The sequence below is a fragment of the Hesperophylax consimilis genome, chromosome 2 (assembly GCF_061612785.1).
Source record: "Hesperophylax consimilis isolate HC1 chromosome 2, BYU_Hcon_1.0, whole genome shotgun sequence".
Lineage (NCBI taxonomy): Eukaryota > Metazoa > Arthropoda > Insecta > Trichoptera > Limnephilidae > Hesperophylax > Hesperophylax consimilis.
In genome coordinates, this window is record NC_142837.1 from 24,904,591 (window position 1) to 24,924,106 (window position 19,516).

The 19,516-nt window shown below is 39.0% G+C and overlaps 1 protein-coding gene across 12 annotated transcripts in view; it reads right to left on the reverse strand.

The window, feature by feature from the left end:
• The window catches only part of Rbcn-3A (rabconnectin-3 alpha), a 140,739-nt gene that overhangs the window by 30,838 nt on the left and 90,385 nt on the right, over positions 1–19,516 (reverse strand). For all 12 annotated transcript variants that reach the window (XM_089641798.1, XM_089641812.1, XM_089641809.1 and 9 more), the window contains 13 exons: positions 18,168–18,346; positions 17,510–17,647; positions 16,893–17,008; positions 13,649–13,919; positions 12,498–12,756; positions 10,864–10,993; positions 7,992–8,197; positions 4,688–4,969; positions 3,620–3,852; positions 3,039–3,220; positions 2,262–2,395; positions 1,651–1,886; positions 673–873 (listed from right to left, as the gene is read on the reverse strand). In XM_089641798.1, coding sequence (XP_089497924.1) covers positions 673–873; positions 1,651–1,886; positions 2,262–2,395; positions 3,039–3,220; positions 3,620–3,852; positions 4,688–4,969; positions 7,992–8,197; positions 10,864–10,993; positions 12,498–12,756; positions 13,649–13,919; positions 16,893–17,008; positions 17,510–17,647; positions 18,168–18,346 — 2,567 coding nt within the window. The remainder of the gene's footprint in view (positions 1–672; positions 874–1,650; positions 1,887–2,261; positions 2,396–3,038; positions 3,221–3,619; positions 3,853–4,687; positions 4,970–7,991; positions 8,198–10,863; positions 10,994–12,497; positions 12,757–13,648; positions 13,920–16,892; positions 17,009–17,509; positions 17,648–18,167; positions 18,347–19,516) is intronic.

Consider the following 19,516-nt stretch of genomic DNA (forward strand, 5'->3'; position numbering starts at 1 on the left):
TTTCAAGTATTTTTTCTAGGGCTGGCAATATGCTTATTGGCCTATACTGATTTGGGAATTATTGTAGTCTTCACTCTGACGAGGAACATTCATAACATACACAAGATCATTCGTCACATCTATTTAGAGATGTCGCTAGATAAAGGTTAAAATTAATTTTTAAGCTCCAGTTTTGCACCATCTATAAGGAAAGTCATAAAAAAAAATTGAAATTTAGGATGCTTGCGCGTGGCAGCGATGACTCAGAAACTTGAATCCTGCAGCCAAATGGCTAAACAAAGCAATTCTATATTTTAAAAAATCGTTATAAAAATTGTCCATGTACAATTACAGTAGGCGGGTAATGCAAGTGTTCAGATAACAAAACTGCCACCCTCACATTTTAAATCTTGAATAGAACAGCTGACCGGGTGAGAAGAAATAATAATTATAGAGGTTAATTATTTATTGGAACTTTTGCAAATGAACACAAAAATATAAATTTGTTTGGGCACTATAGAAATGTTTTAAGTTTCCATGAATACACGGTGCAGTTCGGCAGCCTGCATAGATTGCAGCCTGCATCCTGTGAAGATTGCCTTGGTGATAGTTAACCTCTGACAGGATAGGGCAGCAGATGAATAAATATGAATACATAATAATATATTAACCTTTCACAATAGGAATTCATACCTTAATGATGAGATAGCTCAGTATGCTCATGGCGGGGGGCACAAAGTGCTCCCTGTAGGTGGGGCGCCCCTCCTTGATGGGGCGGGGGGCTGCGGGGGTTGGGGCCGCCCCCAGCAGCTTCATGTTGAGGCGGGCTCGTTGAGCGCGCAGGGAGCTCCACACGGAGGCCCCCTCTTGGCGCTCCAGGGTTATGGGGCTGGCCTGAGGATGACAGATATTCTAATATTATTATGAATATTATAAGATGTATACATAAACGTGAACGAAGACAGAGTTGTATGGCTGTGCATCCTTTCTGCCGACCCCTGCGAGTAAAAAGTGTAACAGTTAGTTAGTGAGTTATGTTACTTGTGGCAGCTGTAAAACAATGTTCTTCCATGTGATGCTTATAAGAGCTCTCGTACCACACCAGTGCCAGTTTTCTCTAAGGAATGTATGTACAATAAACTCCCAAACAGTAGAAACGATGAACAAGGCAAATATGATCAACCGGTCAGTGGTTGAGTGGGCATAGCGCTTGGGTCTCACCCGAGCGTCGCGTGTTCGATTCCTCGGCTGGCTAAGTCCTCCATCACAACACAAGCAACATTTTCGGCTTTCTGTGGTGGTAGTAGGAGATTTTCAAACATTGTTGGGTTATTCGTAACCCGGGAATGTTTGTCTTTCTTTTAAAAAAAAAAAATTAAAAAAAAAAAAAAAATGATTTAAGATTTTCACGGCCAAAAGTATTTTTGTTATTTGTTTTTGGGGTGTTATGCTGTGTTGCACTAACTTCTTTCTTTAGCCAACGTTTCGGACAACGTTACAGTGTCCATCATCAGGGCAGATGACAGATATTCAGAACAATATAAATTATCCACACAGAAGTAACAAGATCCAAAACTCAGTAACACTGCATTACATGACGGCAACGGAAAGGTTTTTTTTAAAGGTACATATAGTGACGAAAAAATAAGGACTATCAGGGTGAATACTCACGCTGATGGAGGCGGTCCTCAGCAGGCGCTTGACGCCCCCACCGTACAAGGTGGCCCAGGACTCGGCGGTGAACTTGCGCGAGCACAGGCGGTACAGCAGGTGTGAGTCGCACATCCTCAGGCCGTATACCAGCAGCGCGAGGTAGCACGCCACAAAAGCCTCGCAGAGCAGGATGCCCAGGCGGGGCGTGTCGTCATCACCGTCTCGTGCCACCAGGGCGCGCAAGTTTGTGACCCCTGGAAATATCAGCAAAAGAATTGTTGTAGATTTCGAAATGTTGAGAAGTAGTACAAACCTGGCCATTTGTTGGGGAGTGTGGTGACAGTGGATGGCTCATCGGTGGACGAGTACTGCCGGTGGTTTCCTCCCATGAGGTGGGAGCCGTGGGCGGATAATCCACTTATTCTGGCCAAAGACTCCATGCCACACGAAATGTTGAGAAGTAGTACAAACCTGGCCATTTGTTGGGGAGTGTAGCAACAGTGAATGACTCATCGGTGGACGAGTACCGTTGGTGCCTTCCTCCGATGAGGTGGGAGCCTTGGGCGGATAATCCACTTATTCTGGCCAAAGACTCCATGCCACACGAAATGTTGAGAAGTAGTACAAACCTGGCCATTTGTTGGGGAGTGTAGTGACAGTAGATGGCTCATCAGTGGATGAGTACCGCCGGTGCCTTCCTCCCATGAGGTGGGAGCCGTGGGCGGATAATCCACTTATTCTGGCCAAAGACTCCATGCCCACACTAAAATAATACACATTGTTATGTTTGCATGTTTCTATTCAAGATCTTCAGGATTTAGGTTGAGATTTGTTGTAGAGAACATCTAAAACTGCCAGATTTTATTTTTATTTTTTATTTTATTGATTTATTGTGAAAAACAGTATATTCCATTTACATTTCACAAATAACAGTTTATAAATTACAGTTTATAAGAAGTCAGTACATACATTTATTTGCATGGGTAAATACATCAATACTATCTGATTAACCAGATTTGTTAAATAGTATGCTTATTGCCGTCTTAAATTCTCTTTGGTTCAAATTGAAAATGTCAATCACAAATCACAAATGAATAATTACATGTGCGAAACAAAGAGAAGTGTAAGCACAAAGCTTGTCTGCCTGAACAATCCCATAGTGAAGTCGCAAGACTAAAGACTAAATGTTATTCAGGCTTCAATATAGCTTTCCTTACTTCTAAGAAACAGTGCAAAATATATAACCTACCCAGAAATCGTTATGGCCTGTATCCCAAGATCTCAACAATAGTATGCAATAAATGCATGGAATATCTCGGAGACACATCATGCTAACAAAAGTTGGTGATTTACATCTTGACATGTCAAAGGTTAAATAGGTCTTATACATACAAAAATGTACTCACGGATCGTGGTGGGGATGGGAGTGTTTGACGCTGAAGGTATCCGAGTCGCAAAGACTCTGGTAGATGCAGGCCGAGAGCGCAACCGAGAGGTCTCTCAGGATGAATATCTTGGCCAGGTTGTTGGTGGTGCGGACAGGGTTGGACAGGCATATCATGGTCTGCAGCATGTCGTGTGCTTGGGACTGGAAAACAATCCCAAATTCATTGAAGAATAACCAGTGAAGAGATAACCACAGTGACGGCCACCAGAGCTAACTTGATAGAGTAGATGGGCATATCTGTGTGCTCCGGGGTCTAGGGGTCAAAAGGTATTAAGTGAATTGGCAACATCAGGTTTCTTTCAAATGGTTAAAGAACACACTTCAATCAATTTACCTATTCATTGAATAACTAAATAACCATCAGGCGCCGCCACACAAATCTGTCTTAGCACACATTGCTTGCTTCATTCGCATTCGTACATTGTGTCATGCATACTCTTCTGTTATTGTTATTCTGACTCTTGGTCCAACTCCAGTATTTGATTCATTTACTCATTCCTTATCTCCTCGGTGTATTATTCTGCCTGGAGTATTTAATACCTGCAGATGTCTGACAGGGTCTGCCACCACCGTCTTACTACATGCGACTGACGCAGACAGCAAGGGCAGCGTGGTGGGGAACGGCAGAGGACTGAGCAGCTGCTGGGGGCCCTTGTCCTGCTGCAGTTCCTGCAGGAGGAGCACCAGCTCCATACGCACTGAGGCCAGCCCGCCCCCGCCTGCACCCTGAAGACTGCAGTACGAGAGGAGGGTTCGCAGAAGGGTTTCATTTGCTGGAAATTAAAACAATATTAATTCCAGAATGTGGGGAGGTTAGTGCAATCCCACACAAAATAAAACTAATATAAAAATTATGTATAATAAATTATTGATCTCAGGTTCTGTAGAAAAAGGCATCTTACATTCCCTGCCCATTCCCTATCGGTAGAGCTGCTTGTGACAGAAGATGCCCGACGATAGAAAAGATTGATCTCAGGTTCTGTTGACATAGGCATCCTACAGTCTCTGCCATTCCCTATTGGTAGAGCAGCTCGTGATAGAACTACGATAGAAGAGATTGATCTCAGGTTCTGTAGACATAGGCATCATACAGTCTCTGCCAATCCCTATTGATAGAGCTGCTCGTGACAGAAAATGCCCGACGATAGAAAAGATTGATCTCAGGTTCTGTAGACATAGGCATCCTACAGTCTCTACCAATCCCTTTTGGTAGAGCTGCTCGTGACAGAAGATGCCCGACCATAGAATAGATTGATCTCAGGTTCTGTAGACATAGACATCCTACAGCCTCTCCATTCCCTATTTGTAGAGCTGCTTGTGATAGAAGATACCGGATGATAGAAAAGAGATTTTTAGCCTCTATTCATCGTTTTCGAAGGGTACTATTAATGTGGGAATATAAAAAAAAAGTTACATCATAAGATAATTACATATTTCGATTACCAAAGAGTTTATCTAGGACTACCTAAGTTTAGAGCATGTGATGTAAAAAAACAACTAAGATATCGCACAAAACCCCTCCTCCGGTATGGAATGTTTACGGCCCACCTGTGCATTATGTGAGCAGAACTATTTTAATTCCTTGTAATGTTGGTTGAGTGGTCGTACCTTTGAGCCACCTCTTCCTCCTGACGGCGCGCTGCACCTTGGCTTCGAAGTCGGCCTTCTCCTGCAGCAAGACCTGGTGCAGTGTGGGGCGCTCCGCCACAGGCTCCCGGTCTCTCTCACGCTCCCTCATCATGGCCTCCACCAGGTCGGGCAGGTTCAGCTTGGCGGGAGCTTCTTCTTCAGAGCCACTAAGGCCGAAGTTGGTGGAGTAGCCGCACAGCTGACGTAGAGCTTCCACCTCGCGCTCCAGCCAGATGTAGAGCTGGTAACGGAGGTGGCCTCCTACATTGGAAAATAAGGGAATTAATAAAAAAAATAATCTACAAATTTATAAATAGGAACAAACATTTTTCATTACCTACCATGAACATGAACCACCATGAGATTATGTTTAACTTAAACTGACATGTTGACTGGACGTGAAAAATGGCATAAATCAATTTTTTTTTTTTGGGCTAAAAGGAAGAGGATTAACATTTTGATAAATGGCTTATTAATAAATAATATGTACATTAAAAACACAAAAAATTTCCATGCAATTATTTTTTATGTGACACCTCACAATAGGAGCCCTTTCTGTACAATGTAAAGACAGGGGAACTATGTTTGAAACCTACCCGATAGCAACTTGATCAACATTAATATCTATCAAGCAGAGCTTGAAAAGCAACTGAAATACCAGCCCTAAGTGATATTGATGTGAAGAATATTCACTTGAATCATAGTGCTTTTTTAAAGTTAAATTATTTAAACCATCTTGGTGTTGCCATTTGAAACCATTTAAACAATCGCAGCACATTCCATTTTTGTTTGCAATTTCTTGACTTACATGTTTTTTAGGTTTGTTCAGATGTTTGCAAAGCTGCATAATATAATGTCATCGCCTTTGTATAATTATCCAGTTCCTACTTATCCCTGACTATCACCTTGCTGGAAAAGTATTTAAAATTTGGAACAATGGCAAGAACACAGTACAAATTAGATTGCCTTTGTTTTAAAAATAAAACAGAAGAAGGATTGAACTACTGGAAGCAAGTTGTTGGTGTTTTTTCGTGTACATAATCTTTGAAAAGAAGGAAGTTGAATTGGAATCTTGAAAGTGCATCGTTTTAAGTACTCATTAGTTTTGTTGTGGCAATAACTACCTCGAAGTAATGCGGTGGAATTTACTATATTGTGTTTGTGTTTTGTGCTCCTTTTTGGTAAGTGATTGGTCATCCTGTTTTCCCTCCTTTCGTACATTGTTCATTTCTACACATACTATCACCCAATTCCAACAACCACCATTTCATTTTACCTAGCTTAAATTATTTACAGTCCACATTCATGTTCATCTGAAGCTGAAATTCGTAAGCAGTTTGGAGTGCAATATTTTGGTCCTTATCTCCTCTCCATTATCACATAACCAGAATAATTATTCCTCAATGCTTACTGCTGCATAGATAGTTCTAATATAACATTTTGCATGTCAAAAGACAAAGATGTACAGTTGTCACTATTCAACTCGAGTATTTTGAGTAGTTGTGATAGTAATAAATTTATAATTATTTATTCCTAGAAAAGTTACAAATAAACATTGTCACTAAAAATCTGTAACGTAGTAACTTCAAAAATGTGGATGAAACTTGTTTTTGTGTATGGCAAGTTTACCGGCGGAAGTGAAAACAGCAGAGAGCGAAGAAAAGATGGCGATGGACGTGAATTTGGTTTTGTGCGGGCGGGCGCAGTTTTTTAAGGCAAGACTGAAACCGGGTTTTGCCAGGAATTTCGACGAAGTTTAAAAGGAGTGGGTTATTTCTACGTAATAATGTATTTTTTGCAAACGAGTTCGTCATTCCCCCCCCATTAACGGCGTGATCTCCTGCATTCGTGAGTCTACCAAAATGATGAAAATGGCTGACATGGTTGATGCGGGCGTCTCCTTTGTTTAGTGCCCGATCAGACTTGAAAAGAAGGGCTGGAAATTATGTCGAGAGCCACGCTATCCTCATCATGCTGATATGTACGCAGTTGGCTGAGAAAAGATCGGAAACAGATTTCCGTTTGATTCCCGGACACGGGGGATGGATTTCGTAACCTTCATTCCAGAAGAAAACCTGTAAGAACGCGATTGGAGGAGAATGCTGCCTTCAACCAGAAAACACGCGTTCGTAAAGGTCCTCTCTTTTTCTCTCTCCCTGGCTTACTATGCCAGAGTATTAGAAGAATTTTTGTTCTTATTTTATCAATAAGCTCTCTGACGGAAAGCAGTATGGTCTTGAATCCTGAGATACATTTCCTCATGGCTCTTGTTAATGTGAGTAATATTAATATACAATAAAATAATGTGTGATATTTCATGTCTTATATAAATATGTGTAAGAAAAAAACATAATGTGGACATACTGGCAAAAACCGTAGGAAGTTATTTACAATCTATAAACAATTTGAAACAATAACGGACCAAAAGCACTAAGTAACTTAGGATTTTATCTAGAGATCAAAAATGTCTGGCGTGCTAATTGCTACCATTTTGGAAATAAAATTAAAAACCGGCTATTTATAATTAAAACACATACGAAAAAGATTTTCTAAAATTAACACACATCTAGATGTCATATTATCATATAACAACAAATGCAATTTAATTTGATAAAAATGATTGAAGATGGTACAAAATTTAAACGCATGTTTTCTCAGAACAGTAGAGTTAATTTATTTTGCCAGTATACCAACAACGTGTGTCTACTGTTAAAAATGTACGAGCTATTAGCTAAGTTCACAACCAGTTATTTTACAGGCTCCTGCCTAGCACCTAGCGGTCAGAAGTAAAACTAGGGCCTATAGATAAAACAGGTGTTTTAATTACCAATTGGCTTTTCTTTGACAGTGTTTTGTTTTGATAATTAGCTTGTCAGTGTGTGTTATTGGATTAGGTTATAAAAAGCCTCGCCGAGTGGATTTTTCACTTCTTCTCTGCTAAAAATAGTAACAAGCAGTCATTATGGTCAATTGTAAAAGTGTTTTGCCCGGGTCGGGAATAATTTTTATCTCGTAACATTAAATAAATTAAAAAATGCAGTTTGTGCAGTAAAAACGAAAACCATGCGTCTGTTATTTTGAAGACTTCATCAAGCCCCAAACTATTCTCAACAGAAAGTATTCAAAGAAACTGATTGAATTTTCAATGTATGTATATATTTTAGAAGGTGTAAAAAAGGTGTCAGTAGTATAAATACTTGAGAATTTTTATAAGTATAAGTTTCACCATACTCAAGTATGACTCATATGTATAAGTGAACGGCTTTTTCAACATAGTACTAACCGTCTACTTCGAACCCAGTAGCCAGGGTCGACAGTTCTTCCATCAGTATCTTCAGGCAGGCCACAAACTTGAGTTGCTGCGCCATTATATCAACTGGAGGGGCAACCTTTGGATCATTTTTCCCCGGCTCTACCTTCTTGTCTTTGGTTGTTTCTTCTTTGGTGTCCATCTTCATGGCCATGGGGGGCGTCTCTGAGCCTTCCGATCTGAACAACAAACATTAAAGAGATAAGGATAATAAGCCTTTTTTTTTTTTTTTTTTTGTTTAACCGTTTTAGTGCTATGCTTATTTTTCAAGAATGTACGTAAATTGGTAAAAAAGTACAGTATTAAATAAAAATGCAATAACTTGGACGAAAAATTTTAATGATTCTTTTATCATTAAACAAGTAAAGAAATATATTTTATGCATCTAATAAAAATACCTATTATACATTTAATTAAATATAAAATTATGTAACTTTACAATCGTCATAAAGCTTCATTTTCTCCAAAATTAGTATTAAATAAAATGAAAGTCTATCTCCCGCGCAAAAGTCCATGTAGTCCCTTTTTATAGTGAGCGCGAATGAGGTTGGATCGCCTTATCTAATTGGGATCCCTTTTCCAATAAGAAAAATCGTAGCTCCTCTTGTTATCCCCATTCCCAGTAAGACGGCAATGAATGGTTTTATTTCACTCACAGTGGTTGGGGTCCACTTTTTTTTGGCAGTGAATTCGGTTTCAAATTTCCAGTGTTCAAAAATTGTGCAGCATAACGATTGGTTTCTTCAATATTTTCAAGACGTAACGAGGTGAAAAACAAATTCAAATAGGCTGTTGGTTTTGCATCAGAAGAAGGAGAGCGTCTAGATCCAGGAATTTCAAAAAAAATCGTCAGATGTTTTTGTAAAAACTTTTGTCCAAAAAAAGTTTTTGCAATAAAACCTTTGTGAAACAAAGGTCTCGTCGTCCGTAGTGTTGCTGTTATTTGATACAGCGTCCCCCCAATAAAAATAACATCCGACGTGGTGAAAAATATCGATTCACTTTACGGTGCATTTATTTTAACAGGATAAACAATAATTACAGTTATTCTTGTAAAACTAATATAAGTTATATCCAAACATTACAAAACTCCCTTACAAAATTGTTAATCCATAAATATACCAATGCACACAGAAACGACACTAAATTAATATACAAGTCTCTGAATGTTTTACCTGTCAGAGGATTATTGTTTTATAATATTGTAAGTCAACATCTTATATTGTCTGATTCCTTGTATAGGGAAAGAGTTTTCCATAAACATAATACAAGATTCACCCAAAATGAAGGATTGGTGGTCCCGAAATGTACCAATAAATACGGTGAAAGAACCCTAAACTTTATTGTACCCAGAATATTTAATAAACTACCAATGACAATTAAAAATATAAACGTTTTTACAGCCAAAGTCAAATATAATCTAAGGAAATGGCTATTAGATACTGAGGATTTATATTGATGCACTACTGAAGACCTTGTTTTCCTAATTGGAATTCACATTCTAGGGAAATGAATAAATTTGTATTACCTTATGTATATTAAAACCATAGAAGTACTTGTTGATTATTTCACTTGATATATTCATTTGTTCATATTAATTTAATTTGTGCTTGTTTTTGTTATATGAGGCTTATACTGCTTCTTACATATTTATATTTATACAATTCTGTAATTTAACCAACTTGTCATTTATTGTTAATTTATCATCAACATTATACATACCTACATACCGTTTTACCATTGTACCATGTTATTGCAAAAATGTTGTCATTATGTACCTGCTGACAAACTACATAAGTAGTTTAGCAGGTTTGAATGTTAATAAATAAATAAAAAATAAAAAATAAAAAACACTTATCAAGAAACACGCCAATTTCAATACACCACACAAATGAAACACGCGCTCTCCCGAGGCCCGACAAATGCACACTACAAAGTATGCATGAGTAAATCTTTCACTAACTCTAACTCTAACACTCTTACGTTATCACTCTAACGGTTAAGGACAAATATTCCCAGGTTACGAATAATCTGACAAAATGTTTGAAAATCTGCTACTAGCACCACATTACACTGAAAATATTGCTTGTGTCGTGGTGGAGGACTTAGCCAGTTTCACCACAATCTATACATATGGTTTTTGTCATTCACAGATAATAGGAAAAAGTGAGAATGGCCATGAACTATTATTAGTATGAAACCAAGTGTCGCCAACATCGTTCACCTATGCTAATCGCATCTATGGGCAGTGCCTCGCCATTATCTAATGCATAACTTTCATTGGCTCTGTTGCTTTGTGCAGCAGATCCGTGCAGTTTGATCGAAGCTCGTCACCAGTCAGCATACTTCCATGCCGCATCTTCCTTTGTTTATATTATCTATGTTGTAATTGGTACTTTATAAGAGTTTTTATTCTTCTCTCTTGGCTTTTCATTTCAGTGATATAATCTCAGTGCTACCAATTATTAGGTTAAAATAAAGAATATTAAAAGTAACCGAAAACCGAGTCTTTTGGAGGTTAAGAATCAAGGTTAACGCACAAATATCAACTTGGCATCGGATAAATATTGCCTCGCCGTCAACCAGCCATCAACGCAATGCAGCCACATCACCAGGGAGGCTCAGCACCTCTGAGGTGTCGGCGCGGCTACGGCTGGGATACGGCGCAGTTATGGCTGGGCGATAGCTTGTTAGGCTCATACTGTAACCTGTAAGACCATCGCGCACTGCACACCAACTACGAGACGATACCGTTATTTTGCGTTGCAGCATGAAGTTTCGCACAACGGTTCGAGGTGAGGTGTTACTGATCAGGTGATAACCATTAGAAGAATTAGATGCTCACCCCTTCCCCTCATCATCATCCTCCCAATCCAGTTGAAGTTCATCGTCCACCTTGGACAGGGCTTTGGGGGATGAGCCCCAATCCATGGAAGGGGCTCCCCAGTCCATTGAGTCTGCCTTGGGGGCCTCTGCTAAAATTAAACAAACAAGCATTAAATAAATTGACATTAACGACCCTCAAAAGAAGTTTTGTTTCATACGCCCTCAATAGTGAACGCTAAAGTCAGCCGGGTGTGGCAGTGCATTCTGTATGACAATTGTGTTGGCTCCTGTGAGGAAATCATTCATTTATTTTTTAATTCCGACTGAGGTGAAGGAATATTCTATAACTACAAAATTATAACTTATTTATTAACGCCCTATCGGGCTTTTACATAGTAAGTTGACAGTATATGTATATAAGTGTAACATGTACATGGATAAAATAGCTGAATATAATTTACTCATAAGGTAATTAGAAAATAATATGGTAAAGTAAATCAAAGTATGAAGTCTAGACCTTTTTTTTTAAAGCTAATAAATATTACAAGTTAATAACTAGCAAAAAAGTCTAAAATTAGTTGCCTTTTGAAACTCTCAAAGTTATTAACACCAAATATGTCGATAAGTTTACAATATTTGTTTGCAAGGTGATGAATTCTTGGAATTGGTGAGTACAAAGAGTAGTTAGTATTGAGGTTATTGTTACATACAATAACTTAGCAATCAATTGAATCTTGACGAAGGCAAATTAATGTTGTAAGTACAAATTAACTTATACAGTAGAACCCCGTTAATTCGAACCCCGATAATTCGAAAAAACACGTAATTCGAAATTTTCGCCAAAAAAATTTCAGCAGAAAATTTTTTTCATAGAAAATGGTTTTTTAATTCGAAATTCGTTAATTCGTAATTCGAAATATGTTTTTTAATGTCCCGTGGATTTCGAATTAACGAGGTTCTACTGAATCAAACAAAATAATATACAAAGAATGGTAATATTTCTAAACATAACAGCGCAGCTCATCGGAACTGAATTTCTTACTATATACGAAGGCCACAGGCTAATGTAGTATCTATACTAGTCCCAGAGAGAAATGTTCACCTCGCATGGATCCGGTTCAACATTTCTGGGGAGCGATTCAAGCAGTTTTCACAGTCAGGAGGCGTCAATTCTTGGACAATCTTGTAGGGGCGGAATGATAAGTCTTGATGAAAATTAGAGAGTGATCAGCAATGTCTAATGCAATGGCTTGCTTCCGGACAGAGCGCCTAGGCGACCGTTCGATAGCTTCTCTCACTCTAGTTAAAATTTTCGGGTGTTCTTACCATTTTAGGTTTTCTAAACCCCTAGGTCTTAGTGTAGAACCAGTTTCATGTACGCATTCAACTTGCAAATTAAATTACAGCATCACGATGAGCAAGATTAAAGTGCAGCCAGAAGGCGACGAAAGTACGGCCATTTTCAAGAAACGTGCGGATGGTGAAGCCCCGGTGTAGTCCAGACCACACCATGGTAACGACTGAAAATGGCACGACTCTCCCGACACAATGAGACCCCTCCCAGGTTCCTACCAACACCACACAAGATGTATCGGTCATTCAAAACTGCACTATCTGTTTCGCTGCACCCTGTATGAAAGTACATAAGCAAACCTTTAGTCTTCACAGCTGGAGAAGCCCCCCACTCCAATTCGCCCGTATCGATCTGGGTATCCCGCCTCTTGAGCTGTTTGACGGGGCTGGTGGGCGGAGCGTGGTCGTCCAGGATCTTTGTGGGCAGCTTGCTGAGCACCTCCAGCGCCAGGGCGGGACAGCCGGCCTTAAAGTGGCCATGCGCCGTGGTGAAATAGAGCCGGCGTTCTAACCTCGTGATGCCTTCTTCGCCTTCTTGGAGTAGACCTACTCCACCACCCTGTAAAATGAAATACAGTGAAAGCCGCACATAAGGTTCCCAAATAATGATTATCGATTTCATGTTTATCTGTCTTCGATACAAGGAATCTAAATTTAGTATGGCTTTAGAGATAGCCTTACGGACATTAAACTTTATGCGCCGGTGGTAGACGCAATATTAGTGAGGGGACTTCATATACACGGTGTCCGGAAACTCATAGTACAAGCGAGAAACTGGTGAATCTACATCACATAGAGAACCTAAAAAGACAAAACAAATTGGAGCTGAGCATTTCGATTTTTTTTTCTTTTTTCAATTTTTTAGGTTAATTAAAGGGTTAAAAAAACTTTTGGAGACAGTTCTATGCTTCGACGCCTTTAACAAAACATTAACTCCCTTGCCCATGAATTTTTCAAATTCTAACTTTGAACTCAATTTACTCGAAAAGCTCAAATCAAAAAAGTTATACCACAAAATTGACTCCAAATGTGATTATATTCACCAGTTTTTCATTTTTCAATGAGTTTCCGGACATTGTGTATGAGCAAAAATTATGTTCTGTTGAATCAGACACATTTAAAATTATTAGCACCATTAGTAGGAAAAAAAAACTGAATTAATTCATTATGCATGGAAGCAACGCAGTTGTGGTATGGAACGCAATGTGGCACCCGGTTTGCCTCGATCATTTATTCCGTACAATTAACAAAATAAATGTACTATTGGGGGTCATTAACATAAACAATGAGGACACCAAACACCATGACTAAGTGGAAGAGAACCAGAAAAAGCGAGGAAGGAATGTCGATATTTGCTAAAATTTATTTTATATTACGCACATTTTATTTTGATTTGATTTACTGGGGATTTTTCAATCTAAATTCTAAACTAGATATAAATAAATAATTACCTGTGTGGCGATGTACTGCCTCACCAAGAGAGGATGCGTCCTCAGATACACGTAGAAGTTAAAGACATTGGGATCAGCCTGGGGCATGGCGGCATTGGACACGGTGTGCGGCTCGTTATCATCATAGGCCGGGTGCATCTGTCCCGCGCGGGCTATCAGCAGAGTGCCAAGGGAGGCGGAGTAGTCCCGCAACATCCAGAGGGCCATGGAGCGAAGAAAGGGGTCGGGGTGAGCGCGCAGCATGTCCTGGTTCTCACCCTGCTTGTCGAGCCTGGAAATATCACTTATTTATTACACTGAAACACTCATAAGAAGTTTTTCAAGGGACCGGAAAATAAACTTAAGCTGGGCCATTTTTCAAATTCTGTCTTCAAGGGACCGAAAAAACCAAACTTCTTAAGCATGGAAACTTCTTATGTGGGAACTTCTTAAGCGAGTTTCACTGTATATTGTATGAGAACTTGAAGGTGCCATGACTTCCTCGGGTGTCCCCGGCTTATTCTACCATTCACTTTTGGGTTGTGTTTTATTTTAAGTTTTTAATCCAGCAGGACTGTGAGGGTGGTCTAATCCCAGCCATATTACAATATACATTCTTCGTTCATGCGCTCAACAGAGTCCCTTCATTAACATTATTTATCACGCTTTCCTGACACCTTACAAGATTTAAGTTTCATAATGTAAGTTATTTATCACATGTCCTCTCCTTCCTCTTCACAAAAAGACCCCCCACACAGAATCCCCAAATATGACATTTCATCAGGACCTTCTGTGCGTAGTTAATGTAAAAGAAAAAAAATAAATAAATGAAACACTACAAAAATGAACACCTTAATTGGCAGAAACAAAGTTCAAATTTGAAATACAGTGAAACCCGAATTTTACGTCCCCGGATTTAACGTTTTCCTGCCAATTACGCGTAATTATTTCAGTCCCGATATATTTTAGTACATTTGATACTCGCTTTTTACGTTTTTTTTTCCCGCAATTTACGTCGAAAATATTAAAAAAATGTTAGTTTCGCGGGCTTGACACGGCCGTGCCGTAATTGGTCGGCTTACGGCGCGCAACACGGTCATTGGCCGACATATTTCAATTTTAGCCGGCCGTGCCGTGATTGGTCGGGGTACGGAGCATAACGCGGTGATTGGCCGACATATTTCAATTTTAGCCGGCCGTGCCGTGATTGGTCGGGGTACGGAGCATAACGCGGTGATTGGCCGACATTTTTAAATTTTAGCCATGTGTAAAATACTGTAGCATCATTTGTTCGGTTTATTTACGCATCTGTCATTCGGTTTTCAACTCGATTTGTGACACTTCTTTCTGACATTATTCGCGATCATCACACAGTTTTTACGTTTCTTGTTTTGTTTTCGTTAAGTTTATTACAATCTAAAGTGTATTACGTATACATATATTATTATTATGTCTCAACAAAGAAAAACGTTGTCAGTGCGAGAGAAAAGGAACATTCTTGAAAAGGTTAATAAACACGTTGGTTCACGTGTTTCGCTGGCTCGTGATTTGGGTATACCCATAACTACGTTGGCTACAATCATTAAAAATCGGGAATCTATCGAAAAAAGTGCGATTCAATGTGGTGTCATGGCGAAAAAACGTAAATATATTACTACGTCGAAGTATGAAAAACTGGAAGAAATTTTGAAAGAGTGGTTCGTCAGTGCGAGGGCCAGCAATGTTCCCGTCGGTGGTTCGATTATTCGCGAAAAGGCGCTACGCATCGCGGATCGACTCAGTATCGAAGGATTTACTGCCTCAAATGGATGGATAGACCGTTTTAAAAAGAGGCATAATGTGGTCTACAGATCGATTTGCGGAGAATCACGAAGTGTTGATTTAGATATTGCTGAAGATTGGAAGCAGACAGATGTTCCGACGTTAATTGCAGACTATGCTCCCGGAGATATCTTCAATGCGGATGAGACTGGGCTGTTCTTCAGCGTACTACCGTCTCAGACATTCTGCTTTATAGGGGAGGACTGTCACGGAGGAAAATTAAGCAAGATGAGGCTTACTGTTCTTTTGATTACGAATTCAGATGGCGGTGAGAAGCTTCCCCCATTTGTAATTGGGAAGTCTGCAAAGCCCCGCTGCTTCAAAAATGTGAGGTCGCTGCCAACAAAATATGCAGCTAATAAAAAGGCCTGGATGACTTCAACCTTATTTGAAAAGCAACTTACTGCATTAGACGCTTTGATGGGAGTAAAAAATCGGAAAATTGTATTATTCCTTGATCGGTGCCCTGCGCACCCCACAAATCTGACACTGAGGAATGTTAAGTTGGCATTTTTTCCACCCAACTGCACGAGTGAACTGCAACCTCTGGATTTGGGGATAATCCGTTCATTCAAGCACTACTACCGAAAAAACTTGGTAAATAAGTTATTGTCTGAGCTAGAACGAGGTGAGGACCCCAAAAAGTTTAAAATATCCATTTTAGATGCAATGCATTATATTGTAAAGGCATGGGGTGAAATTACGGACGTGACGATAAAAAATTGTTTCTGGAAAGCTGGGATAAACAAGGAGCAGGAGGCAGCGGAAGAAGAAGATACCGAGGATCATTTTATTGATAGCTGGAAAAGGATTTCTGATCAACCCTTGGAGGACTTCATGAACCTCGACTCCAACGTGATGACGTCAGACTTGGTGAAAGTGGACGACATCGTGGACAGTCATGTAGCACCAGAAAACTCGTCCAGTGAAGAAGAGCCATCCGATGAAGAAGAGAATGTGATCCCAACAAAAGAAGAAGCGATGAAGTACATCGAGGGTCTTAAAACCTATTTTTCAAGCATTGGCGGTGTTCGAGAAGAAACTTTTAAATGTCTATACAGGATCGAAAAAGAATTAGAACAGAAAAAAAAATGCAACAAACTAATCTACGTGATTTTTTTAATAAAAAATAAAATTTAAAATGTGTTTTTCTTCAATACCCCCCATGATATACATGATTTTTTTAAAATAAAAAGTTCTTTTCTTCAGTATCCCTAATATATTTATACACAATTTTTGTAATAAAAAATAAAATTCAATACCCCCCATTTACATTTTCCCTCCGTTTAGGTTTTTTTTTTTCAGTCCCTTAAAAAACGTAAAATAGGGGTTTTACTGTAACTAGCAAGAAGAAAAATATTGACTTAACATTTGTCAATTTTTGTCTATTTACAATAACGAAAATAACATAAAAATTTTAAGTTTTCTGTGAAATGTCTCTTACCCAAGAATTTCATCATACAACAGAACTTTGAAACTCTCTGGCATCTGAGAATCTGCATCATATAACCTGGCTACTACCATCGCCAGCTGGAGATCTTTCAGACGTGTCAATATAACCTGGAATAATACATCAAACAAAAATATAAGTAAAGGATTCAACAAAATATAGATCGGAATAATACATTGAACAAAAATAAGTAAAGGAATTAGGGGGGTAAAAATTATGAGACCCGACCTGGGCCGCCCGGGCGACCCGTCTCCCCCAACAAGTCTCTCCCGAACTGGCCTGCCATGCAGTTGGTGCCAAGACCTGGATATTGCTAAATCACCGGCCGTAGCGAACCACTCGGGGTGACCTATGGCAGAGGTGTTAGTTATCCAATAAATGGTTCCCGGGGCAGCGGTACCCATACCTGCCTCCCAAATTACTTCCAGACAAGAGACAAATAACCAAATGGAATACCCAATTGGAGTATGTCTGTCACCAGGGTGATAGAGTATCTTCCACCATGCAACTATCATTTTTTTATTGACTGTATGCAAATCTTAATTGGATGTTTTACTCGGTCGATTCGGTATTAAGGACAGCTAAAATGAGTAAGAACCTAAGAAGTTTACCTCCAAAGCATCCTTCAACGAGTCTCCGAGAAGGAAGAAGGCTGCGGCGTGTTCGAACCTCTGCCTGCTCAACAGGGCATAAGCGTTTGTCTTTGCAGCTTTGCGCCATCTGTCTTCTGCAAAGTTGTTGGCAAAGAACTGTAGGAAGAAAAAAAAATTAAATTATTTTATGCAACATATTTTCCTTTGTAATAAAAAAAAATTCCTCTGTACAAACGAATGTGAGATTTTCAAAATTGAAACCAATTATAAAATTAAAAAATAATCTTTTCAAAGCGGTTAACTCTTGGTGTGCCGACACTAAATTTTCGGTGTTCGCCAGCTGATTCTATTTTCGTAATAACTTATTGGTTTTTGCAAAATTATGTTTTTATTAATTATACTGTCTTACCAGATGTGTTTTAATATTTATAAAAATAGTTTATAATCTACCATGAGTACTTTCCCCAGAATAGTTTTTTTATTGTGCCTAATGGCAATGGTGGCATACAAGGGGTTAAGTAGATACCTACCTATAATAAATATTTTTTATATGGCTTACTTTTATAGACCTTTTTAAAAAGAGGACCTAAAGTGTCATCTCGTGATTCTTCGCGGGTAGCAAAGTGCTACTGAGATGATGTTCAATAAATATTTTGTAAATGGATGTTATTCTCACGTTAGTCATCTTCTCATCCCGTTTGGAGCGGAACAGGCCCCAGAGCAGTGCCTTCTTCCTCATGGCCAGGTAGTAGAGCGCTGCGTCCATCGGGTCCTGCCGCTCCTGGTAGGCGGCGCGGGCCACGCGTTCCATGCAAGTGCGAAGCAGCTCGGGGGTGCGAACCCACCAGCCGGCGCCTGCGGAGATAATTACTTCAATTAGTACGATAACACACTCTAATTTTGACCAAAATATAATAACACTTCTACCAAGTCGACCAACAATCGAAGTAGGACTACATGTTCTGTTGGTGTGATACTATGTTGCGTTGACTGCAATAAACGATTCGGCCTAAATCAGTTTACAAGTAGCAGTATAAAAAGCGATACATTGTCTTGTGCAAAAAAATACTAGCGACTAAAATCATCTGCATTTATTACTCCAAATAAGCTCATTTAGCACGGAATTAAGGGATTTATTTGACTTACTTTCCTGTGATTCCTGACATTATTTAAAGTAAAAAATGCAAGTGAAATTTTGGTCTTTGGTGACATTTTTGATGTTTTTTTTTCACCTATTTTTTTTTAAACCAAACAAAAAAATTCTTCCACACTTTGTCACTGGTCACTTAGCTGAGTAAACGCTCAATGCCTCACCCCGAACAGGGTCATGTCAAATACCTAGTGGTTTTCAATGTTTATAGTTAAAAAAAAAACATCAAAATTGACAATGGAGTCAAAAATTTAATTTTAATTTTTTACTCCAAATTATGTCGGGAATCACTGATATCATTCGAGAAACTCTACACTTGCCAATTGGTGTATGCGTCTATATAACTTTCGATGCTCAGTGAAAATCCGGCAACTGTAGCGACATGTTGTTTTCATACTGGCCCTCTGCTTGAATTATTATTATTATTATTGTATTATATTATCCACTTATATCTGATTTGAGTTTTTAAATTCCAAATAAGTTAATCCTTAAAATTGGTATTTTTGACATAATCTTCTCTTCAAACATGGTTGTCAATAACTTCTACATTTGTTCAGTTGAGGTGGTTTTCATGAGAGCATTTTATCAGGAGTGCTTACGGTTTAATTTATTTTATTATAATCTGATATGTGATAGTTGGGTCTCGGCTTCGTGCCTCCCGGGCCGATGGATCTGTTGTTATGGCTGGCATGTAAATTTGACTTTAAACATATATGGTCACTTTTGTGTATAGGTGCTAGGTACTTTATAGCAGTAATGAGATGTTCATCACTGCACAAGACTAAATCCAAAAGAGATGGGATATTGTTGACCCTGAATCTTGTAGGTTTGTCTACCAATTGCCAATATGTAGTTACTGTTCAGCTACATATCCT